The sequence below is a fragment of the Siphateles boraxobius genome, unplaced genomic scaffold (genome assembly GCF_051911475.1).
Source record: "Siphateles boraxobius isolate OS27281-9 unplaced genomic scaffold, OSU_SipBor_1 55, whole genome shotgun sequence".
In the NCBI taxonomy this organism is placed as follows: Eukaryota; Metazoa; Chordata; class Actinopteri; order Cypriniformes; family Leuciscidae; genus Siphateles; species Siphateles boraxobius.
Window position 1 is genome coordinate 6913223 of NW_027509181.1, and position 27862 is coordinate 6941084.

Here is a 27862-nt window from a genome sequence, read left to right on the forward strand (position 1 = left end):
AATTCTACGTGGCTTTGATTCAACAAGGTGCTGAAAGCATACTTTAGAAATGTTGCCCCATATTGATAGGATAGCATCTTGCAGTTGATGGAGATTTGTGGGATGCACATCCAGGGCACGAATCTCCCGTTCCACCACATCCCAAATGCTCTATTGGGTTGAGATCTGGTGACTGTGGGGGCCATTTTAGTACAGTGAACTCATTGTCATGTTCAAGAAACCAATTTGAAATGATTTGAGCTTTGTGACATGGTGCATCATCCTGCTGGAAGTAGCCATTAGAGGATGGGTACATGGTGGCCATAAAGGGATGGACATGGTCAGAAACAATGCTCAGGTAGGCCGTGGCATTTAAACGATGCCCAATTGGCACTAAGGGGCCTAAAGTGTGCCAAGAAAACATCCCCCACACCATTACACCACCACCACCACCACCAGCAGCCTGTACAGTGGTAACAAGGCATGATGGATCCATGTTCTCATTCTGTTTACGCCAAATTCTGACTCTACCATCTGAATGTCCCAACAGAAATCGAGACTCATCAGACCAGGCAACATTTTTCCAGTCTTCAACTGTCCAATTTTGGTGAGCTCTTGCAAATTGTAGCCTCTTTCTCCTATTTTTAGTGGAGATGAGTGGTACCCGGTGGGGTCTTCTGCTGTTGTAGCCCATCCGCCTCAAGGTTGTGCGTGTTGTGGTTTCACAAATGCTTTGCTGCATACCTCGGTTGTAACGAGTAGTTATTTCAGTCAAAGTTGCTCTTCTATCAGCTTGAACCAGTCGGCCCATTCTCCTCTGACGTCTAGCATCAACAAGGCATTTTCGCCCACAGGACTGCCGCATACTGGATGTTTTTCCCTTTTCACACCATTCTTTGTAAACCCTAGAAATGGTTGTGCGTGAAAATCCCAGTAACTGAGCAGATGAAAATACTGAATGGAAAAATGAATTAATGAGAAATTGAACAGGTGTTCCCAATAATCCTTTAGGTGAGTTTATAATAGTACAAAAAAAAATAATTTTACTGGATATACAAGGATTAAAGTGTGTCTAGAAGGTAAATCATTTGGGTGCATGGATTGTATAACCGCGATTATGGGAAAGAACATTTGAGAAATATCTGAGCAACAAAAGTAAATACAAGAAAGTCAGCAGATATAACAGTAGTGCAGGTGAAAGAGGTCAACTGTGCAATGTGGGCATAACATAAAAGAGAGAATTTGAAGATAGCTAGCAGGTACATAGATCGGACAGGTGTTCAGAAAGGAGTAGTTTAAAGGCAACTGGTGATATGAATGTTTCAAGTTTTAGGGTTTTATGTAGTTCATTCCAGTCGTTGGCAGCTGCAAACTGGAAGGATTGGCGGTCAAATGTTGTGCAAGCTTTCGGAGTGACTAAGGCTATATACCTACTAGATCGTAGACTACGGGTAGGTAGAGCAAAGGTAATTAGACAGCTTAAGTACAGCGGGACTTTGCTATGCAGACTTGTAAATAAGTTGGTACCAATGAGTTAAGCGCCGAGTAGTTAATGACGGCCAACCGACTAATGCATAGAGCTTGCAGTGGTGGGTGTTGTAAGGGGCATTTGTAACAAAACGTATGACGCTATGATAGATCGCGTCTAGTTTTTTCAGCAGAAGGTTTGAGGCAGTTCAATAAATGACATTGCCAAAGTCGAACATTGGAATGATAGTCATTTTCGCTAAAGTAAGTTTGGCAGCATGAGTGAAGGAGGTCCTATTGCGGAAGAGGAAGCCGATTCTAGATTTAATTTTAGATCTTAGTTTGTTAATGTGTGGCTGGAAGGAGAGAGAGCTGTCTAACAAGACACCTAGATATTTATATGTATCAACATATTCTAGCTCAGACCCATCCAGCGTGGTGATGCTAGGTAGACAGGCAGGTGTTGGCAGTGAACGATTGAAAAGCATGCACTTAGTTTTACCAGAATTTAGTAATAACTGAAGGTTTCAAAAGGAATGTTGAATGGCAATGAAGCTCTCCTGGAGATTTTTGAGCACAGTATCTAACAAAGGACCTGACGTGTACAGGATGGTATCATCTGCATAAAGATGGATCTGAGAGTCACCAGCAGCGAGAGCCACATCGTTGATGTAGAGGGAAAATAAAGTCGGCCCGAGAATCGAGCCCTGTGGCACCCCCATAGAGACAGGCATGGGTCCCGACAAGATGCCCTCCGATTTAACACCTGTCGGCAAGATAGTTGGAGAACCAGGCAAGGCAGTTATGGAAAAAGCCCAGGATATTGAGTCAGCTGATGAGAACACGGTGATTAACCGAATCAAAAGCCTTGGACAGATCGATGTAGACAGCTGCACAGTATTGCTTTTTATCAATCGCCTATGATGTCGCTCAGGACCTTTAGTGTAGCCGTGGTGCAGCCATGACTAGCACGAAAACCAGACTGCATAGTGGAAAGAATGTGGTGGGATTCGAGATCACTGACAATTTGTTTGTTGACCAGTTTTTCGAAAACTTTGGAAAGACAGGGTAGGATGGATATTGGTCTGTAGCAGTTGGGGTCGAGGGTGTCTCCCCCTTTGAACAGGGGAATGACTGCGGCGGATTTCCAATCTTTCGGGATTTCGGAAGATAAGAGAGAGAGGTTAAATAGACTGGTGATGGGGCAGCAATAATATTTGCAGATAATTTTAGAAAAGATGGGTCCAAATTATCCAGCCCAGCTGACTTGTATGGGTCCAGCTCTTGCAATTATTTCAGTACATATGCTGTCTGTGTAGGGGTAAAGGTAAAGTGTGTGGATGGGGCTGAGCACAGGGGTGTTGTGGTTTTAGGGCAGCTAGCTTGAGGGCAGAGTATTTAGATAAAAGGCGTGGTCGGCTTCAGCGAAATGCTTATTAAAGTTCTCTAATATCTTAACCTTATCTGTAGTAACAGTATTATCTATTTTTAGGGCTGTAGGACGTTGGAAGGAGGTGACTTTGTTCTCCAAAGTTTTAACAGTGCCCCCAAACTTTTTGGAGTTAGTGTAGCAGGAAGCAAATTTCTGTTTAAAGAAGTGGGCCTTTGCTACCCTAACTGCCTGAGTATATCGGTTTCTGGCTTCTTTAAAAAGTTGCATATCGCGGGGCTTATTTGAGGCTAGTGTTGTGTTGATTGAGGGAGGTCAGTTCTGTGGTGAACCAAGGACTGTATCTATCTTTCGTTCTAAACTTTTTAAAAGGGGCATGCACATTCAGAACAGAGAGAAATTCACTTTTGAAGTACAGCCAAGCGTTCTCTACTGACGGGATGAGATTCATTTTTAACCAAGAAATAGCGTTCAGGTCATTTAAAAAAGCCTGTTCGCTGAAGTGTTTTAGACAGCGTTTGACGGAGATGAGGGGTGGTCGTTTGACCCTGGTCCCATAATAAGGCAGTGATCGCTAAGATCCTGGTTGTAAACAGCAGAGGTATATTTACAAGGCAAGTTAGTCAGGGCAACGTCTATGAGGGTTCCCTTCGTCGCTGATTTGTGGTTGAACCTGGTAGGTTAATTTATAATCTGTGTAAGGTTGAGTGTATCAAGCTTAGAAAGTAAAGTGACTGGGAGGTTGAGCATATCCCAGTTTAAGTCACCAAGCAATAAAAACTCAGAGGATAGGTGTGGGGCAATGAGTTCACATATGGAGTCAAGGGGACCGGCTGGGGCACGGGGAAAATCACTAGGGGATTCAGGGCTAGGGTTGAGCTCTACGTCTCCAGATGAGCAAAGGAGAAGATAAATAAGTGTATGGCACATGGCTTTAAGCACTGGGCGTTTAGAACAGCGGGTAGCATTATACAAAGAAATGGGCATCAGATCGTAATACACTAACTAAAGTGCAGTGTGAGAAGCCAAGGGAATAACAGTATGAGTATTCAACTGAGGTATACCTAAGTGTAAAGTAATAAAAAAAGAGATTGCATCTCTGGACAGATAAAATATGCCAGAGGTGCTTGGCTCTGCAGTCAGTAAAGTAGAGGAATTAGTATAATTAAAGCAGAGGGGGTTGAGTAATCTCCATGAGAGTAAAGCAGTGAAGAAAAAGAAAAACAGCAAAAAACACGACCTCATTTGGTATAAACAAAACAGGGAAATCACAAGTAATAGCTAGGACTAAACAAAGACAGTAATCGATGTTGGGGCCTAGCTTAACAGACAAAAACAGTACCGTAATGTAGGTTGTTATTATCCTCCAGCCTATGGTATGCTACCACAGCTAATCGACAAACCGGGGTAAACTAGCTGTGATGCTCCGGCTGTATATAAGACAAATGACCAGTGAAAGTCCAGTGAACACGTAGAGTAGACTAGTAGACAGTCACTGTGTTGATAATTAGCCGACAACAGCAGGGGGAGAAGCTATGAGCCGGGTCCGGAACATTGCCACTAGCCGTAGCTCGTTAACCGTTTGTCGGATCCGTTCCAGGTAGCTGGCTGGCTGTGAATGATCTGGTGATACGCGGCAGCCAATGTCAAGTATTCAAATTCAGTTAAATTCAGTCCAGTATATATTAAAAAATAATAATAATCCAGTGGGGCGGTGAAAAGGTCCGGTTGTATTATGAAGAATCTGATAGAGCAGTGGAAAGACCTAAGACCGCTAGTCTGATGGTGGTGTGCTGCGCAGGTTAGCAGGCGGATCTAGGATCTGAGGAGGCGGGTCAGGGAGAGAGCTATCCGGCTGGCTCAAAAACAATAGGTGGAGCCCGCTAGTTGTAGCTGGTTAGCTAGCTATTGGCTAGCTAACTCCAGTCGGCGTAGCAATGGAAATATGCGTTACATGCAGGAGAAAATTAAAAAAAACAAGAACAAAAATACCACATAATAGCGGAAAGAGATGTTGACGAACAATTGCTTAGCTCGTAACTTATGGAATTGTAGGTGAAATAAAAAACAAAAGCAAAACAAGGACTATATACAAGGACAGAGACAAAACACGTCTGCACAGTTATGCCATCTTGGATGAAAAGAAGTTACTTCCAATGATTACTGTTCCCAAATCCATTCCGGCACAGAAAATTCCCACTCCAAGGATTAAAGCATTGCCAATTACAGTGGTCACAATGCATCCAGTGAGTGATCTTCCCAAATCCGTTCCTGAGTGTGATATATCAGAGTCAGTCCGTTCCTGAGTGTGAAATCTCAGAGTCCGTTCCTGAGTGTGAAATCTCAGAGTCCATCCGTTCCTGAGTGTGAAATCCCAGAGTCCGTCCCTGATTGTGGAATCTCAGAGTCCATCCGTTCCTGAGTGTGAAATCCCAGAGTCCGTTCCTGAGTGAAAGCATAATTTTAGAAGGACGGGACACTCATTTATATGACACTTTATTCAACAGGAAGAAAAGGTGTTTACATGAAGGCTTTTCAGTCTGATTGAGCCTTCATTACGATTACTAACGGATTATTTGGTTGCATGTAAACGTAGCCAATGTGTTGTGTTTCTAGTTGGCTTCTACGTTTGTTCTGATCCCGCCTGTTTGTCTCCATAGTTACTAATTCGATTAGAGTTATCTGTTCAGGTGTGTTTTCTATTATCTTTTTTGCTCCCCTGTTTGCCTGTGCATTTAAGCCTGAGTTTGGTCCTGTCTAGTTGTCTGTCGACATCGCTGTAAGCCTGGCTGTTCTGTTCAAATTCCAAAGTATCCTGAGGATTTCTGTTAGTTTGAGTTTGTCATTGATAAAGACTGCCGCATATAGATACTTTTTTCTTTTCGGCTGCAAGCAAGACCCGTGACAGTTAATATACCAATGTACTAATATCTGTTTTGTACCTTTGTAATACACTGACAACCTGAATCAAAGTTCATCACAAGCAGCTTTTCCTCAAGCTGAGAAGGTAAAAACTAATATATAAAAGGTGCACAGTGTCATTCTACTAAACACCATCATGGTAACACACATGACACTAAAGTAATACAGCCAATAAACATTTATTTAGCAACATTATATGTAACATAAAACCATAATGTACATAACTGAATAGAAAAAGAAACAGAAGAAACAGTTATTTCAACAGTGCCAAACAGGGAATTTTGGGAATGTCAATTTAAGTTTTTTTCACTTCAAATTATACAATGATTTGTTCTTTTTCGCTTTCAAAACCTGTCAATTTTACTGTTAAATTACATTAAATGTAGGGTTAGATATATTACAAGTATAGTAAGGAAACAGGTTTTTACTATCGCATTTTACAGTCTTTTTTTAAAGTATACTATATATTACTTAATCAACAAATGTTACTGTGCACTTTCTTTTAGAGATATCTGTAGCACTAACAATCTTTTCTGATGTGACTAAATTGCAAATTGATTTTTTACTTTAAATCCAGCTTTATAAATCCAATTTAGAATTCATCTTATTCAGGGTAATTTTCTGGTTGAGCACAAATGATCATCTTCAGATGATCGACTTCCCAATAATACAGCTGGATCAATGTTTCATCAGCCACACAAATAGATTTGTTTGGTTTGAGTGGTCTGTGCGGAAGACAACTGACAGGGCGGTGTGTGTGAGAATCCCCAGTGAAATCACTCGGCAAATAGAAAATTACCTTTTTCACCCTTTTCTCTTTTTTTTCACACACTCTTTGTCAGGTATAGGTAGCAAAATGTTACACTTTGTATGAAAAAGCAAAACTTACATTAGTCGAAGCATTGTGAACTGACATGAACATGAACATTAACAAAGATTAGTAAATTCTGTAAAAATATATTGTTCATTATTAGTTCATGTTAGTTAATGCAGTGTTAACAAATGAGACCTTATTGTAAACTAAAGTGTTGTCAATCTTTAGCTTAAACTGGTATCAGCAAATTAAAACTATAAAAAAGCTCAATTGTTTAAGGAATTTGTCTTGGGTGTAAAGAGATGTATATTGTTCAAGGTTGCGCGTGTCCTATATTTCTTGGCAATGAGGAAAGGAAAGTGTGTCTCTTTGTTTGTGCTGTCAACTTCAGAAAGACTTACTGGCCAATGCATGCACATGCTCAATGAAGCAGAAAATTAGTCGGTCAGCAAGAGATTAAAACATGATAAACAGGCAATTTAGACCCTGAAAATCACGATTGATCAAGAGCACTGCCATGACACTAATTTCACCTTTGCTGGAGAAGGCAATTAGAATTAAATGTGTTCAGTGTTCTGGATATCATGTATCAAGATGATATCTTTACAAGTGTTTGAAGACAGGGCAGTAACACAAACCAATTATTAAGAATCGATGACATTAGAGCATCTGACAGTGTGATTCATCAATGCCTATGCTTTCCAAAGGTAAAAAACAACAATCAAATGTGACAGTTGGTTAATTGACTCTTGCAGTTTCAGTGTAAGTGTAATTTCAACTGTAATTTCACTTACTCCCTATGGACTAATGTGAAATTGTATGCAATGATTTAAATGCTATGTGTCTTAAACCATTTTAGTATTGTATTTGTAATTTGTAATTTCGAGTGTAGTCCAATTTCATTAGTGAAAAACGCCAACACACATTTTGTGATGCTACTAGAAAATAAATAAATATATTCGTTCTATTAGGACATTTAAGTAGCTTTTATAAATGTGCCTGAGAGAAAAAAACATTACTGATGTGCATCTTGAGACAAAACAACAGCACACTGACCTATTTTAAGATATGTGCAAGTTGCTTACAGTTTAAACAGTTAAAACATGCCTTTTAGTCTGGGCTAGGCTTAGGCCTTGTCTGTGAAACTGGGCAATAAATTAAATTAGGGACCCTAGTTATATGCGACCAGAATATTATAGAGTTGTTGGTTGGCTATTTTGATTTGGGCCTGTAGCTACCTGTAAAACGCATAACAATGTGCTAAAAAAAACACTCAGAACAGCCAGGTCAGTTTTGTTAATCAGAAAATGAAACATACATATGTATTTTAGGAATCAAGGAGTGTCAATCCTTGTAAAAAAAAACGACTTCTATTGCCTTTGAAATATGGTTAAAGTGTACTTCTGAATGTACTGACAAGCATTTATGGTAAACTACAATATTCTTTAATGCAATTTCTATTCAAACCTATGCCACATTTTTAAATATATTTGTAATTGTTGCAAAAGTTGCAATTTAGTTGCAAGTTATTTATTAACTTTGAATGCAATATCAAATAATACAAAACAGTTAAATATATAATCAAGTACTTTACATGTGCTTTAGTGTTATTCAACATAAAAATAAGTGTGTCTTTTTAAAAAATGACTTTAAAGATTATTTAAACATAATTAATTAAAATGTACCTTTTATTTAATATATTATTGGCAAAAAAGTTTTTACATGTGCAATATACGTTTAAGATTTGAAGTTCACTACAAGTGCATTTTCAATACAATTAAGATGATTTTTTCTCCACAAGGGAAATCATTCCAATAAAGTCAAATGGCTATCGAACAGAATGAGACGGGCTTGATTTATTCATCGTTTGTTGATTGGATAGTAAACCGTGAACACTGCATGAGGCATTTATATAGTAGTTTCATATGTACTATTGTACACCCAAAGTGCTTTACAATCATATCAGGGGTCTCTCCTCCACCACCACCAGTGTGCAGCATCCACTACAACGGTGCCAATGCGCTCACCACACACCAGCTATAGGAAGAGGACAGATATTAATAGAGCCAATTCAATGGATGGGGATTATTAGGAGGCCATGAGTATTTACACCCCTACTCTTTATGAGAAGTGCCAAGGTTTTTTTAATGACAACAGAGAGTCAGGACCTCGGTTTAACGTCTGACTGGCTCAGGCTCCTGGATGAGTATGGCTGCAGACTCTAGCTTTAGGGTGTCCTTCTCCATCCACGTAGGGTCCTTGGTGGGTGTTGGCTCTGGCTCAGGCTCTGGTCTCGTGGCAGGTGGCAGGTGGGGGGCTCTTGGTCTGTGACCATGGCAGGTGTGGTGAGGTGCTGGATGAGCTAAGGGTCTCTGACAGGAGGAGTGGGTAAGGACTGGGAAGGAGTTCCAAGACAGGTGGTGTTGCTGCGATAATGAGCTACGGCAAGAGGATTACTCAAGTGTGCTGGGGAGGCTGCGTCTGAATGGCGCTGGTGTCTTCATCAACTTCGCTTACTGAGAGGGATGAGCAACTCAACCACAGCACATAGTCGATATACTGTGCCAGGGTGCAGATGGTCTCTCCTGCTGGCAACAGTTGAAATAGATAATAATCCAACCCACTTAAAAAAGACAGCCTCCAGGGCATCGTCGCCCAAGGACACCAGGTGGCTGATCTTGAGGAACTCCTCCACATAGTCTTCCACGTGACGGCCGTGAGAGGGAGAGGAGAAGGTCTTCAGGTGTGACGGTTGAAAGAACTGCTGCTAGATACATATTTTATGGTTGGTTAGTTCTTCTGTTAGTGTGCTGGTTGCAGCATGGAGCAAGGAAATACAGAGGCGCGATCTAGCAGTAGCAAACGTATTTATTTACAAAAATAAAACAAAACTCATGCACATAGGGGAAACCACTCAGGAGCAAAAGGAAACTGCAAGCCAACAGTATTAATGCAAGAACGGACAAGTAACTAAACTACACAGGAAGTATATGTACAGAGACTAAATGAGTGAATTAACAAGGGGCAGAATTAACAACAAACAGGAACACACTAGGAAACTAGATCAGCTAAGGTAGGCATGAAATAAACACAGGAACCAGGAACACAGAGGACATAGAACTGAGCTCAAATCAAAATAAGAGTACCAAAACAAAACAAAACATAAACCTGACAATGTGTAAAGGAAACTGTTACACTTAGTTAGCTTGTTCTAAGCTTGAATAATTCAAGTTAAATGAAAACCATTTATTCAACTAAAACAATTTATTCATGTTAATTGAACACCATTGATTCTAGTTAGTTTTACAAGGTTGATTTTATTGGGTTTTACTTGTTTCAACCACATTGGTCCACTGTATATGACTGAATAATGTTCAGCCAAAGAGCTATTTTTTGTCTTTCTTTCTTTCTTTGTCTCATGTTAGGTGTGTGAGTTTGAGGTTTTGTTTTGTGGTTGTGAATGTATTCAGGGCACAAATGCTCCTGTGTTTCTCCAGTCGTGAGGACCCAGAGATCAGGTCTCATAATGTGGGCGGACGGTGAGGGATGAACATGGGTGTGGGGTGTGTAAGGTTGGATATATTCTCTCATCCTGAAGGTTGAAGAGACCTTGTCACATTCCACAGGACAGTGCAAATATTTCACAACACTGAGAGACAGCACATCAGCCTAAAAGAAGGTGTGCCAGATGTGGTGATAGATGGATGATATGTCAATGACTTCAGCTGGGATCGTGGAAAATGACAAACTAACATGTACAGTATATGCTTAGAAACAAACAAGGCTTTTATAACTCTTTTGTGATGTGACGTGTCATGCCTGTTCAATACAGATGAAATAGTAAAACAACAAATCTACTAAGAGAGCGTCATAAACATTGACTTTCTTTATTGACATGCTTCCACCCCTCCCCCCAACAATACTGATCTGGATTAAGTGTGTAGTACTGTGTCTTGCATTACAGATGACGTCTAAGCAATGAGTAATGAGAAAGAGAAAAAAAAACAAGTCAGAGATAAGAGAGCAAATACTATAAATATTATATAAAAATACATGTAAAAAATAGTTTATTAGGGACAAAATTGATGGTCCTAGTGGAAAAGACACCAAAACTGACAGACAGTCTGTCAAATGTTCTGACAAGCATTTATGGTAAACTAAAACATAATTTAATGTCATTTCTATTTCACATTTGCAATGATGAAGATTCAATTTAGTACATTTAACATATTTACTTAAAATGTAATATCAAATAACTACAAATTATCATCAAGTGATTTATATGTGCTGCTGAAGTATGTTAGTCAACAGATCAAAATAAGTGTATTTCTTAATTTGAAATTATTTTAAAGAGAACTTTTTAACAATGCATTTGTTGTTTTTAATAAGTGTGTTAAGAAACTCTCTTTAAGTACACTTAAGTGGCCTTTTATTTCATTGATATTATATTACCTGCTAGTTGTCATCATTAGGCTTATTTGACTTTCAGTTGGTTTTGGATTTTCTCACTTGTTTCCCTGTCTGTGTTTCATGCCACACTCTGTTCCCATGGACACTGATAACCTTCCTCACAGCTGCCTGTTGTTTGTATCAATCATCATTGTGTAAAGTTCCTGCCTGTTTTCTGTTCAGTGTCTGGTATTGTTCGTGTTATTAACTCTATGTTGTGTTTACACGCTGTCTAACCTGTTCGCCTGTCTGCCGTGCATCGATCATTAAAGAAAGTGTTCTTCGCCTGTCATCCCTGAACCAACCCGTGACAGAATACCGGACCAAAGAAAATGGATAATGTGGATTTAATCATGCTCGCTCAGAAGAGCCAGAACTTTTTGTCATTCACTAGAGACTTTTTTTCCCTTGCACTCACCAGCCCCCTCGATGACGAAACCCTGAAAAACCTGTTCTGGATCGGGGCTAACTTCCATCAGCATATCGATCTCCCAGACACCTCTAACCTGAAATGGAAGGAGGCCGTCATCAGGTGTCTGGTGAGCGTCGCACCCCGATCTAGCACACAGCCAGACCCAAAGCCCAGATTACCACCCTTGACCGTGGAGAACTCATGCGTGCCCTCCGCAGACGGAGAGCTACCACCCGCCGCGACGCGCCAGCCAGAGCCCGAGACAAAGAGGACAGAGCTGACCCTCGCTCCAGAGGAGGAGCTCCAACAGGAGTCTGACCTTGGGTGTGAGCCCACGACATCTGTAGATGAGGGAACCCAAGCGACGGGACACCAGGACTGGTTGATAAATGTTTCTGAGGAAACACCGTTTCCCAACCGTCATCTGCATCATCGTCGTCTTCAGACCTCTCCAGTGACTATATCTGCCCTCTCATCAACCTGTCAAGTACCATTTCACATCAAAGCTCAGCCAGTCTTCCAGCCCCTCTGCTGCTGGATGTTTGCAGCCCTGCATCGTCTCTGGGGAGTCCCCAGGACGTCGAGTCGCAGGTCAGCCCGCCATCCGCAGCACCCGGGTATGAGGATCTCGTGGCTCCGCCTCCAGCCTCGGTCCTCTGCACTCCATCTCGGCGTGTCGACCTGCCGGCTCCGTCTTGGCTCCTCCCACCTGCGGCTCCACCAGAGACGCTCAAACTGATGGCTACATCGGGTTCCCTCGTCCTGCCGGCTCCCCCTTGGTCAGTTGTCACTCTGCCTCCGCCACGGACTTACGGTCCGTCCGCTATGCTCCGTCCCACCACCCCTTCGGCTACAGCGGGCTCCTCCTTCCCCTCAGCGTCACCTCTGTCCTCCCTCACTCCGACTCCCCCTCTGCTCTCGGGTACTCTGGCTCCACCTCTGGCGTTCGTCACGGGGATGTCGCCTGGGTCTCTCTGTCCAGCGACGTCGTTTGAGTCCACCGACTCTCCATCTACGCCGATGGATCCTGCCGCCGAGTTTCCGTCAGTCATCCCCATCTACTGTCAGCCTCTTCACCACCTGGTCTCTTCCCTCCTTCTACTCTGCCGTGGGTTGTCGGTAATGGATTGCTCTGGGTCTGCGCCACCAGGCCATCTCCATCTGTGCCGCCAGGGAATCGTCGTCATCCCTTCACCATTCTGCCACTCCAGCCTCTCTCCTGCACTTCACCATCACCTCTTCCACCGCCAGAACCTCCTCCGCTACTCCCACCGTCGTTGCGTTAGGAGGGGGACGTTATGACACCATTAGGCTTATTTGACTTTCAGTTGGTTTTGGATTTTCTCACGTGTGTTTCCCTGTCTGTGTTTCCCGCCAGAATATGCTCCAATGGAAACTGATTACCTTCCTCACAGCTGCCTGTTGTTTGTATCAATCATCATTGTGTATTTAAGTTCCTGCCTGTTTTCTGTTCAGTGTCCAGTATTGTTTGTGTTATTCACTCTTTGTTGTGTTTACACGCTGTCTAACCTGTTCGCCTGTCTTCCGTGCATCGATCATTAAAGAAAGTGTTGGAAATAACTTTCTTCGTCTGTCTTCCCTGAACCAACCTGTGACACTAGTAAAGTTTTTCTTTTTTTAAAAATATTCAAGTGCACATTCAATCAGTTAAGCACATTATTTTTCACTAGGAATAACAAAAATAAAAAGGTTGAAATCTGTTAGTTGAAGGCTAATTCAAATCACACCATACCACACAATAAAAGTGCCTACAATTCAGGAAACATACATTTTGTTTTTTGTTGTTGTTTTTTTTAAAGTAATTTTGTCTAGAATATGTAGAAATTGATATACAAAAAAATCAGAATACAATATAAAGATATTCATCAAACGTGGTTTGGTTTGGGATTATATAGTGAAAATATGTGAAAGGGTGAGAAAAATGTTTCCTTTCTCTGTCGCTTTTCTTACAGATTGATTCTGATGATGTCCTCACCAGAGATGAACAGATCTTTCTTCTAATTGGTGCACGCACGAAGTGTGAGAGAAACATCCGTGCACAGTTAGACATGGTCAGAGGTATTATAATTTAATTTTTGTGTGACTATAGGACTGTTATACAATGTCATCATTGTTAGCAACACCCCTAAATCTAAGTATTAATCGTTGACACCTCAAATTTAAGGGGTGGTTTATTATGATTTTACTTTTCTAACTTTAGATAGTGTGTAATGTTGCTGTTTGAGCATAAACAACATCTGCAAAGTTACAACGCTCAAAGTTCAAAGCAAAGGAAGATATTTGCTTTAAAGAAATCGTTTTTTAAGGACTACAACAAACGGCTGGTAGGGACTACACGACATTCCTCCTGTGTTAGTGACATCACCAACCCTAAAATGTACATAAACCCAGCCCCCGGGAACTCGCAGCCAATGTTGAGAAGAGGAAGAGTTGTTGTAGTAGAGCACATTTGTGAGTGCTCAAGCTGTCGCATCAGTCTTTTCACATGCAATACATTACGTAACACAAATGCAATAGCATGTCACTCTGTAGGGATCTTACAGTTCACACACGAGTGATTTTATAGATTATCATAACAGAATATGCAAATCAAAGACTTAAAGATAGTTAACTCCACATCAGCAACATAAATTCATCAACTAACCATTCAGAAACGTCCTGTTACATTCTACATGTTGTCACTTCTTCTTGAGTCTCTCCATCATTGTCCAATTCCAGTTTAAGCATAAAAGAAAGAACAGTTTCTGACATTTTAGTGCTTGTCTGTGTGAGGTAATGGAGCTGCTAACACACACAATCTCTTTAAACTCCGCCCTCTGTGCCAGGAGCAGCAGCTCATTTGCATTTAAAGGAACACACACGAAACAATGCATTTTTACTGACCCTCAAGAAGGGAAAATTTGAAAAAAATTGAAAATCTGAGGGGTATTTTGAGCTAAAACTTAATATTCACACTCTGGGGACAACAGAGACTTATTTTACATATTGTAAAGAGGCGCATTATACCACCCCTTTAAGGTATTTTGCTTTTAAAACAATCAGATTTCACCTGGCGAATAATGTAAAAAAAAAAACTACCCTATCAATTAAATTAAATGTGTAATTTGACATAATATGAAGCTAACAAAATAGTTGTGACAAACTTACAGCTACTGAAGCAATCAAAAGCATATATCTTCCTAACCCTACAGATCCAATTTCCTGAAGATCACGATCAAATTAGACTGCGGTCCTGTTTATAGCAAGATAAGGAATAAGGAATATTGATTTGAGCTCAGGTTCCTCTGTTATTCGTAGTGATGACTGAGTCACTTTATAGCAGGATACGGACATACCCAGTACTGTGGAATGAATACAGATCCACTGCTGTTTGGTTATTAGAAAAGATCAGGATTCTTATCTTTAGCTTCCGGTGTTAAAGAGATTATTTGACCTGTCACCTTGAAATATTTTGTGTTAAATATATGTTAAACTTGTAAAACATATGAATCTAATATTTTGTGTATTGTCAGAGGATTACTGTCTTCCTGAGTGGGATGGGATCATTTGCTGGCCTGCAGGAAAACCCAGTCAGATGGTTACAGTTCTGTGTCCTGAGTACATCTATGACTTCAACCACAGAGGTCTGCATTACTTTTTCTCACCCGGGATAGGCTTGCTTGTTTTTAATAACAAAAAAAGTTCTATTTCACATTCCAAAAAAGCTGGGACAGAGGCATGTTTACCAATGTGTCACAACACCTTTCCTTTCAATTACACCATTTAATTGTTCTGTAATACTAGTTGTTGCAGTTTTCAATCTCAACTGATACCACACAGCTGCTCAACAGTCCATGGTCGTTCTTGTCAGATTCTCCTTTTCATGATTGGCCGATCATAAGAGACCAATCTGGGCTGCAGGCTGGCAGTCAAGCACATGCACTTTGATTCTACAGTGTAGAGTGTTTACGAATCCACTCTATTGTAGCACGCGCAGAAGGAGGCCAGGCATTGTCGTGCTTCCCATGAAACATCTCTGTACAATCCCAATACATTTCCACGTTAATGGTAACTTCACACATGCAAAGCACCCATGCCGTTAGCACTGATGCGCCCCCGTACCGTGACACAGGTTTTCTTTTGTACCTGTCGCTGATGAAATTGTGGACATGAAATTTGGCACAAAGTGGTGAGCTATGATGACCCATCTTTAAAGACTTAGCCTTGGGTGGAAGGTACTACTGTATTATAACCAATCACGATACTCTCGATAACCTATTACCAGTTCACCTTCTTACTACGGACTGTTTCTAAAATGTTCAACTTGGATATTCTATAAGCTTTTCACTTTTATTTTGCCTCTTTTCCAACTTCTTTGGAGTGTGTTGCAGCCAAATTTGTTAATATTTACAAAATAAAATGAATTTGGTGAGTGAAACATTGGAAATCTTTGGAAATCTTTTCTTTGTACTTTTGTCATTTAAATAAAAGTTAAAGAGAATGATCAAATCACATATTTTTTTATTTTATTGCATTTTACAAAATGTCTCAATGTTTCTGAAAATGGGGTAAATATTTAAATTTGACAACTTATAAATAATTTATGCACTTTAAGTATACTACTTGGTTCCTATTCATTATTTTTATACTTTAAATAATCCTTTAACTGTACTCTAAGAAGACTTGAAGTTAACTGTAAACTTGAACATGTAACTTAATCAGATAGTACTGATATAAAACATATGCTGGAGTACTTCCTCAAAGAAGCCAATGTGTAAAAAAGAAAAAGAAAATTATTTAATAGGCTATGTTAATAAAAGAGTACACGCAAATACAATCCAATTATACTTAGAATACTTTTTTTTTACTTTTAAATATAGCTCCATACAAAAATTAAGTACCCACCAAATATTAATAGACTTTTTACAGTACACTTAAATATATTCATTAAGTATATATCTGATACATTAAAAATAGGCTGAAAGTATAGCTACTCTTTTATTTTTAGATTAAAAGAAGTATACTAATAGCAATAATAGAATAAACTTTTTATTTGTAAGAGTGCACAAAATAGCTGTATGAAGAAATTACCTCAGAGGCTGATACTTTTTGGTGTACCTATTTATATACTGCTTAAGAATTAAGCATGTCTGTTTTACATGCATTTTAGGACATGCATATCGCCACTGTGATGCATCAGGTTACTGGGAGCAGGTGTCCACTATAAACCGGACATGGGCCAACTACACAGAATGCACCACTTACCTGCACACTAACCACAGCAATCAGGAGGTGTGTGCATTTTTCTATTTTATAATCTATAATCTTGGTGGCATGCATTACTATAACTGAAGCTCAAGTAAGTGATTTGAAGTTGAACAAATCCATAACTGTAAGTATTAAACTTCAGAATGATTGACTGCAATTTTCTGAATGATTAGACTTTTATCTCCTGGCAGATTAACAAATTGGGTGGAAAAAAATCAGTATATTCAATTGAAGGAGAGACCTGAACCATATATAGACAAGAATATCATAGTGACTTTGAAATGGATTTATTTTACATGGGTCAGTAACCTACAGTAGCAACCACGCAGAAACATCCACAGAGCAACGCGTAGAAAATCTATTTAGTTTAGTGACAGAGTATTTATTTATCTAAAGGAAATTGAAATGTATAGACATTAACATATACATAATTCTATACTATTGTGTACTATTTTGCTGTGTTTATTTAGGAAGTATTTGAGCGTCTTTACCTCATGTACACTATTGGATACTCCATATCACTGGCAGCGTTACTGGTGGCTGTCTTTATCCTTTGCTATTTCAAGTAAGTGCAAAATTAACATTTCAACAAGACAAATTTCATGTTTTAAATAAAAGATTAACAATGAATATATCCAAGACAGTAAACACTGCACACAAATCGAATCCATCAGGATGCTAGATGTCCCCTCAGTCAGTGCCTGATTCATGTTCATGAGTGTGTGGTGCCTTGATGCCTATCTACATCCTTGTGATAACCATGTGTACAGACAGACTTATGTTCACTGAGATATCTTTGCTATGATCTGATCAGATCTGAGGAAGAGACTATAGAATAGAATAGAATAGAATAGAATAGAATAGAATAGAATAGAATAAATAGAACAGAATAGAAGAGACTAGAGAATAGAATAGAATGGAATAGAATAGAACAGGCTTTTTGCAGTTTACCCACGCAGAACCCTTGTGGAAAAAAAGTATGCACTTTACTGTAGCAGTACTTATTCTGAAAATAATATTTTAACTTTAAACAAATGTACTTAGGTGAAAGCTGAATGTAATTTTTTTTGACACTTACAGTATTTACATATTATTTGTAAAAAAAAATTATTAGAATTTAAATTAAAGTTGAACCTAAGAGAGCTTTTGCCCCACTTACGTAAGTAGGACTTACATATTTACATGTAATTACTTCCATTTACTTTGAAGTACTGAAGTATTTTAAATGTGCTTTGTTAGTCAACATTAAAATATGTGTACTCCTGTAAAGCATAACAAAACATGATCAAAACATAATTATTTAAAATGTAACACTTTATTACAAAGTGTAAAACTCAAAAAATTGGGTCTTCAATTACATGTTTATAAAAAATATACTTTTAAGATTGAACTCAAAGTGCACATTCAATACAATTAAGCCTGTTTCTTTTACACAAGGAAACACTTTCCTGAATCCTTGTTCTTGGTCCAGGAGCAACATTTGTGAATTGATTTTTTAAGTAACCAAATCAATGTCATTCACTCTTTATTAAAGTCTTTCCCTTTTAAAGAAATGAAGGAACCCATCATTTAGATGGAACTACCCTTCACAGACTGAAGCAATGTTTTGGGTCTGAACTACTTTTGTTTGTCAACAAAATGAATTAATTGGGACATGTCAAAGGCATTTAATTTGTGCATTTGTCTTATTTAGTTTATAACGTTAGTTTATGATGCTTAAATACTCTATAATACATTTGTAGTCACAAATTTGAATAAAATATAGACATTTTCATTTAAAGTGATTTTAAAGAATTGTTAAAGGGGTGGTAAAACACAATTTCACTTTTCTAACTTTAGTTAGTGTGTAATGTTGCTGTTTGAGCATAAACAACATCTGCAAAGTTACAATGCTGAAAGTTTAAAGCAAACGGAGATATTTGCTTTTAAAGAAATCAATTTCTAAGGACTACAGCAAACAGCCGGTAGGGACTACACGACATTACTCTAGGGTTGCTGACAACACTAACCCCAATAAACAAAATAAGGGGGGCGAGGGCATTTTATATTGCGTTGGAGAAGAGTTATTGTGGTGTAGGAGTGTTGTTGCCGCCGCAATGTCGTCGAAACGCTGTTATTTTCATCAGTGCCCGGATTGCAGGTCCACTTTGTTCAGCCTTTCTAGGGTCGCGGGAGTTAGGGATCAATGGTTAATTATGACCCAAATCTCGCTCTCTGTGCTGCACATTTTACGGAGGAAAGCTTCCACAATCTTGGCGAGTTCAATGCAGGATTCGCACAACGGCTTGTCCTGAAAGATGGAGCAGTTCCAACTTTAAGAACAGAAGCTGTTTTTTACGGGCCACAACCTGTAAGCATGATTTATTTTTTGTCAAGGTGTTTACCTGTAATAGTTTGTATTGTTAATTGTACGTTGTAGCAAGGAAGTAAACAAATGACAACGCTGTTTGGCTCTGCAAACCAGCTTGTTAAATGCTCATTCATACTTAACGTTATCCGACAAACACCTAACGTTACAAACTTTTTTTAAATCTCAACAGGACTTGGAATTAGAGTAAATTATTCTTTGATTAGAGCTTTTATGTATTGTTTATCACTTGTTTATCTACAGGCATGCTAAACATGGTTCTGTGTTTGATTTGGCTACTGCAGTAAAGCCAATGTTTAGTGTTCGTTTTGGATTAATAGTTCTGTCGACAGATATTGTCTTTACTAAAAAAAATCCCTTTGAGGACTGTAGTATCATTTGTTAGAATGATTATATGAAATTCTTGTTTATGAAGCTTATTTTTTTGTAATACTATAATAATTAGTACAATTAAATAACAGCGTATCTAAAAGGCAACGAGACAATAAAAAACAAACCTTTCTGAAACGTTGTTTAACAGCCGTTCTTGAACAGGTTCTGCTCGGTCATCTTCACTAACACTCTCTGGGTCTGATTCGGGCTCAAATTGGTATGGTCTTATTGACGCCATCGTTTATAATACACCAAAGCACAAACTAGGCTAACGGTAAAGGTACAGGGCGTGACGTTTCCGGAAAATGTGCACTTGGCGGTTAATGAATCACAACACACTGGGCCAGCTAACCAATCTGAGCCCATTGCGTATTTTTGAGGGACTGGCTTCATAGAACCCGGAAACCATCAGACCGTTTTTACAAGGAGGGACAGAGCAGTGTATAATAAAGGTAAAATATATGAAAAATAATTCTATTTTTTAAAAACGAAGCATAAACACATGTTACAGTGCACCCCACAAACACAATCAAGCCTTTGAAAAAATGTGTTTTACCACCCCTTTAAATGCGTAAATTATACAGTTACTCAGAACACAAAAAGACAGATGCATCAGAAATCGCAAAATAGCGTAGACTAGATTTGACTTCGCAACTATTAAATATGCTCTATACAGTATACGTGTAGTATATATGAATGCAATCCAGATGCATTGTAATGTGATCTATGAGTTATGAATCAATTTCCACCACTACTTCAAAGTCAAGAATCTTTTATTTTCTATGTTTCTTTTTTTCTCCAGACGTCTCCATTGCACCCGTAACTACATCCACATCCACCTCTTCACCTCATTCATATGCAGAGCAATCAGTATATTTGTGAAAGACGCCGTTCTTTACACCGTCACAGATGACGGCCAACTAGAGGATGGGGCAGTTGGACAAAGACCTATGGTACTCACAAACCATTTGCACATGAATACATAATTAATGCTTCAAAGCCTGACAGTTTTATTGGTCTGTGTGTTTATCAGGTGGGCTGCAAGGTTGCTGTGACCCTCTTCCTGTATCTCTTGGCAACCAATCATTATTGGATTCTGGTTGAGGGTCTGTACTTGCATAGTCTGATCTTCATGGCCTTCCTGTCTGATAAGAACTGTCTGTGGGCTTTAACAATCATAGGCTGGGGTGAGTTGTCCCTTTTGTTTTGAAGATTTCAATTGATGATAAAATTTGCCAAGCAATCCATTATGACCTTGAGGGTGAAAATAAGGTTATAAATAGAGGTTTCCATTTACGTCCCGTTTCGTTCTATCTTGTTTTCTTTTTCATAGGGATACCCGCAGTGTTTGTGTCCATATGGGTTAGTGCTCGAGCATCTCTGGCAGACACACAGTAGGTTTATTTGTGCAATTGTTTTTGTATATACGGTTTCTGGTAAACCTCTAAATGTTAACACCTTGGAATAAATTCCACATGATCACCTGTTCCCTGCCTTCAGCCTGAGATGCTTGAATAGGCTCCAGCATCCCCATGACCCTGCACAGGACAAGCGGTTTGGAGAATGGATGGGTGGATGATCACCTGGGTGTTGAGCTTTGTTTGGCTTGGGGCAAACATAGCACTTCGCTTTTTGGCCAAACAGGGCTCATCAGACCACAAGATTTTCTTCCAAAAGGTCTAGGTTTTGTCGCATGGTTTTTAGCAAATTCCAGACATGACCATATGTTGGCCTTTCTAAAAATAGTCTCTGGCTGAACCTGTGAAGTCAAGATTTATGATTTATGGTGCGGTCAAGCAATTAAGTTCATGTTTTTGAAAAGGGATAGTTAGGATTAGGGTACTGTGCTCACCCTCATGTCGTTTCAAACCCATGAGACTTTGTTTAATCTACAAAACACAAATTAAGATATTTTTAATGAAACCTGAGGGGTTTCTCTCCCTCTGCATTCAAAGTCCAGGTAACAAAACCAAATCCAAAAAGTTCCAAAAGGCGTTGTAAAACGAATCCATATGAATTGAGTGGTTTAATCCAAGTCTTGTGAACAGATATGATCGCTATGTATGGATGTATAGATTTAATTTAGGCTTTTATTCACATAAACACACATACATAGGTCTAGTTTCACAGACAGGACTTAAATTAAGCCAGATTTATACCTATTAGTAACTTTCATAAATGTGCCTTAGGATAAAACATTACTGGTGTGCATCTTGAGACAAAACAATGGCACTGCCATATTTTAAGATATGTCGGTGCAAGTCAGTTAAAACAGCTCAAACATGCATTTTAGTCTGGGACTAGGCTTAAGGCTTGTCTGTGAAACCGGGGGAGATAGAGTGCATCGCATATGTTCAACACAGAAGCTTTTGCGCATGTCACGTGTTAGAACAAACCTCATTGGATCTCATGCATCACACACACGTTTGAGCTTCCTTGTTTACCATACATTATGTGACAAGCTCTTTGTATGTGTGACTATCATTGTTTTGTAAATCAAAGTTAATTCATCTATATCTTCACAAGACTTGGATTAAACCGCTCAATTGATATTGATTCAATTTAAAATGTCTTTTTGGATCTTTTAACTTTTGGTTGCCTGAACTTTCAGTGAAGGGACAGAAATCTCTCAGGGTTCATTAAAAATATCCTAATTTGTGTTTGGAAGATTTACGAAGGTCTTATGGGTTTGGAATGACATGTGGTTGAGTACTTGAAAAATATCAATGCACTATCAATAAACACAAAATCTAAATCCAAAAACATGCAGGATAGGTGAATTGGAGACGCAAAGTTGTCCATATAGCTGTGAATGAGAGTGCAAATGTGTGTGTGTGTGTGTGTGTGTGTGTGTGTGTGTGTGTGTATCTATTAAATTACAATAATAACGAATGTAAACAACTTACAGAGCTCTGACTTGTAGCACCTGACTGCTGAAGATTTAAATATTCAATGAAATATTAATTTTACATTACAACCCTGTAATATGGAAAATAATATATGATTGTGGGTACTTTCTGAAGCATTGAAGGTTGGATTTCTGCATCTCTAGGTGCTGGGATATAAGCGCAGGCAACCTAAAATGGATCTATCAAGTACCAATCCTAGCATCCATTGTTGTAAGATTGTTCTTCTCCAATAAATTATAATACCATAATCATTTAAATATACAAATGTGATACACAATAACAAAACTCTGTACTTTATAAAATACAAAATATTGAATCCATATTTTATAAAAACTTAACTCTTAAAGCACACATATATAATATATATAAATATGTCTTATCAGTGAATACCCTATACTGAAAAGCCACTTACTCTTCATCTAGGTAAACTTCTTCCTCTTCCTCAATATCATCAGGGTTTTGGCCTCTAAATTGTGGGAAACAAATACAGGAAAACTGGACCCTAGACAGCAGTACAGGTTATAAATTATCACACACACACACACACACACACACACACACACACACACACACACACACACACACACACACACACACACACACACACACACACACACACACACACACACACACACGTAGTGATTGGTTTTCTGTGGCCTGTAGGAAGCTGCTGAAGTCGACCCTGGTGCTGATGCCGCTGTTTGGAGTTCATTACATGCTGTTTATGGCTCTTCCGTACACTGATGTCACAGGTCTACTGTGGCAGATTCAGATGCATTATGAGATGCTCTTCAACTCCTCACAGGTATATGCCAGTTTTGTTATGTTTTTTTTTACAAACAAAAACAAATCCAGGTCTTCTCTGACCTGTTTAGTTTTGCCCAAGGTCATTTTAAATCTATAATCTGAAATAAAGAGCATATGAAGAAAATTACATTTGGATTAAATGACGAAAAAGAGAATAGTCTATGAATGGGTTACAGTATGTTCATAGTGACAATTATGTATACTTTCGATAGGAAAAGCTTACCTTCCGATAGGAGTGGAAACAGTGCAGCTCACACACTGCACTTTATAAAGTTGGGCACTGCAGTTGTGACGGCTACTAGTTAGGGTTAGTACAGCAAAATTGGTGGCCGTATGTGGTTTAAATAAGTAGTAGCCCCTCCAAAATAGCTGTACATTAATCATAAAATATGTTGATTGTTTGTGATTGTATCATGTCAAGCAGCTTTTCTGCTTTAAGTTTGGAAAGAAAAATTACTTGTTGCTGGAACTTTTTGTATAGCTCGTGGTTAGGACAAATGAAACATCATCATCCATGGTTACAAAACCGTTTTGTTGCTGCCATTACATTTTTTTTTATTTCCTCAGGGTTTCTTTGTGGCCTTTATTTACTGCTTCTGCAATGGGGAGGTGAGTTTTTTAGGTTTATTTTTCAAATTTACAGTAAATGGAATTTACTAACTTTGGAGTGCTTATACTGTAGAAAGAATCACATTTGTGATAATGAAGTTGCAATTTATTACATTTAAAATATATTTACTTAACACTACAGTTATGATTGTTATCGTAATAATTGTAAGTACTTTAATATGTTAGTCTACACATCAAAAAGTGTACATCCTTAAAGCATGACAAATGATTATTAAAAGTGCATATAACAGCTTGCATAAGTTTGCTTTGTTGGTGTTTGTAGGCAGGTTAGATGTTATGTGAAGAAGGAGGCGGGAACCGGCGAACAATCAACAGATTTTAATAAATAAACAAATACAAAACGAAAATAAAGGCTGCTGCCACATAAAACAGAAACAAACTATCAAATAAAATCCAGGCCTGGCCTCTCTCATCCTTCACTGTTGTCCCTCTCCCGTTATGCTTCCGCTCCTCCGTGAGAATTACGAGACCGGTGCATCGCGCAGGTGTTGCTCATTATCAATCACGCCACCGGCCTCGCGCCGCTCTCTCAAGGCCCTCGGCCTCGTCCTGCTCACCAGAGTGTTTTTTGGACATTTTTGTAGCTTTAAAACACTATCCTGCATTAACTTTCATGGCATAGAAAAGAACTGTGAAAATCAACATGAGGGATTAAAGAAATACAGAATTAGGCTACTATTTATAACCTAGATAAGATAATGTATTTTAAAGTGCCCCTAAAATGCTATTTAAAAAGCTCCTGATTTTGTTTTAGAGGTCTCGTACAACAAGTTTACATGGATCTAAGGCCAAAAAAAAAAAACTTTAATTTCTTCTTATTAAAAAAATTATTGAAAGTTATTAGTTTTTTTAAACTGCTTACGCACTAAAAGTGGAACTTGAGGCCCACTTAGCGAATCCATTCACTCATGTACCGAATCTTCAGACCAATTCTGCAGAACTACAAGCACATTAGCCTACGCTTTACACTCAGTTTACAAATGAAAAACAAACTTTTTGCAAAACTCTAAACAAATTTCACTACATAAGATGCATCATTCAAAACTAACAGCTCTTTTGTTTAATTTGGGAAACACTGTCATTGAAATGCCACACTCATTTACTGATGACCTAAACCCAATGACCATGTGTGAAAACACTCATGCATAAATTGATCACTTAGAAATCAAAACTTAGTGTTTTGAGAAAGCAAGACATTATTTTTTACCCCCTTAAATTTCTGTTTATAGTGTATATGCATATATATTTATATGTTTATATGTATGTATGTATTTATATTTATGTATTTATATTTATGTGTACACACACACACACACACAGACACACACACACACACACATATATGTATACATGCATACACATACAGATAGACATACACACACATAGCTCTTTTGAAATAAAGTTGACTTTCTGACTTGGCTTGTGTGCATTTTCAGAAATTGTTTCAGAAATTGTGTGTAAGCAATTTGAAAAAAACTGTAAACCCCTTTAACACTTTAATCTCATAATGTACATTGTAGCATCACATCTTTTCTCACAGTGTCTGAAATGGTTTGATAAAGGATCCTGTCTTTCTAAACCCCTCCTTTCCAAGAGCCTACTCTGCTTTGATTGGTCAGATGGCCCAGTTCGTTGTGATTGGTTTACCGCTTACAGTGCATGTCGGAAACAAAATGACCATTATCATATCTGAATTTCCTGGCTTCCTCTGCACTTGATACACAGTGACAGGAACAGTAACAATGGAGTCGTTTTTACTCTATCAATTCAAGTCTGAGTCCTCATCCTTTGGAAGTGCATGGATTGCTTTTGCAGCACAGAAAACAATCTTCTCGACAGTTCAAACTCTTCCAGGCCTCAGCTACAACTACAGTATTTGAGGACGAATAAAAGTAGATGTTATTTCTGGGCAGCCAATGAAGACTATAGGCAGGCATTATGCTTGCAGGAAAAAAGACTGGAATTACTGAAAACTCATTTCAGGCAGATCAGAAAGGGGTACTTTATCATTCTACAAATTTCTATTTGCAAACAGTCTCTCAGCCCATATATTTTCTCTTCATGTCTCCGTGTCTCTTCATATCTTCTTTATAATGCCATCATGAACAGGTGCAGGCAGAGGTTAAGAAGGCATGGCTGAGGCGCAGTCTTGCATTAGACCTGAAGCAGAAGGCTCGTGTCAACAGCAGTGCGGGATGTGGAAGTGGCTACTATGGAGGCATGATGTCACACACCACCACACAGAGCGTGTGTCTGAGTGTCAGTGGTACCAAAGGCCTGCCGCTGGGAGCCATCGGGGGCAAAGGACAATCACGTCTCCACCAATCAGGAAACTTACCTAGCTACACACCTCATGACACAGAGACTGTGTTTTTTACAGTGCAGCAGCATGAGCTGGTGCTGAGGCAGACTGATGGGAAAGGGTCTCAGTCCAAGCAGACCGGCAGGAATGCAGAGGAAAGGGAGCCTGATTTTGAGCCATGTTTTGTAGCAGATGAGGAGCATTCTGGTTCGGTGTCTTGGAAAGAACTGGAAACGGTGCTTTGATGGTCTACTGGGTGGAAATAATTAGTGGTGCTTACTGTTGTTAGAAACTCTTAAGTATTAAATAGGCTAGTATTAAAGTCAGGTGAAACGGAAGTTGCAATATAGTCTTTTCTTATTGTGAAGTATATCCAAGTGAAATGGTTTCTCGAAAAGAAAAGAAAAAATGTCCATGAGGAATTGATTGGATGTTGTGGTTTTGCTATTGCTGTGATGTCATGTGTCATATGTTATTTTGATTAAAGATTATAGGCACATGAATAAAATAATAATAATAATAATAAATAAAAAACAATGACATGCACAGATAAATAATTTGTAAAAATGTTTTTTTGTGTGTTGATATTAATTCCATAAAAAAGAAGAATTGTCAATTTTGATTCCATGGTGACTTTAAATACAAGCACAATCAATTTCAATCAATAATTTCAACATGTGTCTTGTTTTCTTAAAAAAAGCTAAATTTGGGTTACATATGAGGCATTTACAATGAAAATGGTTGGGGCTTATCCGTATTAAAATATACAGTGTTTAAATAGAATAGCCACATGATGTCAACAATATTTGTGTTAACATGAATTTAGTTTTAAAACCATTTAATAACTACCTGTGTAAAGTTATATTACATTTTACAAATCTGTTGCCATAACAATTGAACAGCACAAACTTGTTGACCCTAAAATCACTATAAAAATGATGTAAATAGTTTTACAGCACAAATAAAACACATTTTAACAGCAGAAAAATATGTTTTTTATTTATTACATGGATCATTTATAAATACTACATTGTAAATACTTACATATTGTAGACTTAATATGAATCAAACAACAAAAAGAAAAACAGAAGAACCCTCATTGCTCTTGATTGAATAACTTGTAGCTTTAATAAGAATACATTTCTCACTTGAATGCTGCTGTTAAATGTTCTGGCGAGGAGATAAACATGGTGGACTGTGTACAGCTCACTCAGGGTGGGGTCTATGCTAATAGGGCAGAGTTCGTTAGCATAGTGGGCAGGGCCTAAGCATAAAGCAACAAATGGCTTGTTCTGAGACACTGCTTATGATTAATGGGGGTTAAAAAAAAAAGGAGCGGGTGGATTTTTACCATTATAGGGTGGTTGTTCGGACACACATTTATGATCAAACTTTGCATAATGGGTCCACTTTTATATAAAATGAAATAGACGCAAATAGTTAATAATAAACTATTCCATGAATTTTTTGAGTGCAGAAATATTACCTGTTTCATTTGTGTACAGTATGACTGACAAATATGCATCACATTAAGTTTATTAGATTATGTTAAAACTGCATAATCCAAATGGATGTACATTTTATATGCAATTCAAATGCATAAATCTTACATTTAGGGTAGATATTTTTTGAGCGTATATTGCAAAATGCTGTAGTTTATTGAATTAGTGAGAGGGAAGAACAAGACATTGTCATACTCCTCTTTCACACACTCTCTCTTCAGTGATCAATACGCTTGACATGACTTTCTTACTCCACAGAAAAGACTGGTTT

The 27862-nt window shown here is 38.5% G+C and overlaps 2 protein-coding genes across 2 annotated transcripts in view; one reads left to right on the top strand and one right to left on the bottom strand.

The window, feature by feature from the left end:
- dnajc9 (DnaJ (Hsp40) homolog, subfamily C, member 9) overlaps window positions 1-27862 on the bottom strand; it is a 298727-nt gene that overhangs the window by 148126 nt on the left and 122739 nt on the right. The gene's annotated exons all lie outside the window — the stretch shown is intronic.
- Window positions 13412-26566, top strand: pth3r (parathyroid hormone 3 receptor). The gene is made up of 12 exons (XM_077205789.1): window positions 13412-13512; window positions 14967-15077; window positions 16604-16725; window positions 17172-17266; window positions 20244-20394; window positions 20475-20628; window positions 20775-20835; window positions 22494-22560; window positions 22774-22868; window positions 23014-23155; window positions 23725-23766; window positions 25897-26566. The coding sequence occupies exons 1-12, from the start codon at window positions 13503-13505 to the stop codon at window positions 26332-26334; spliced, it is 1488 nt and encodes a 495-aa protein (XP_077061904.1). The 5' UTR covers window positions 13412-13502; the 3' UTR covers window positions 26335-26566.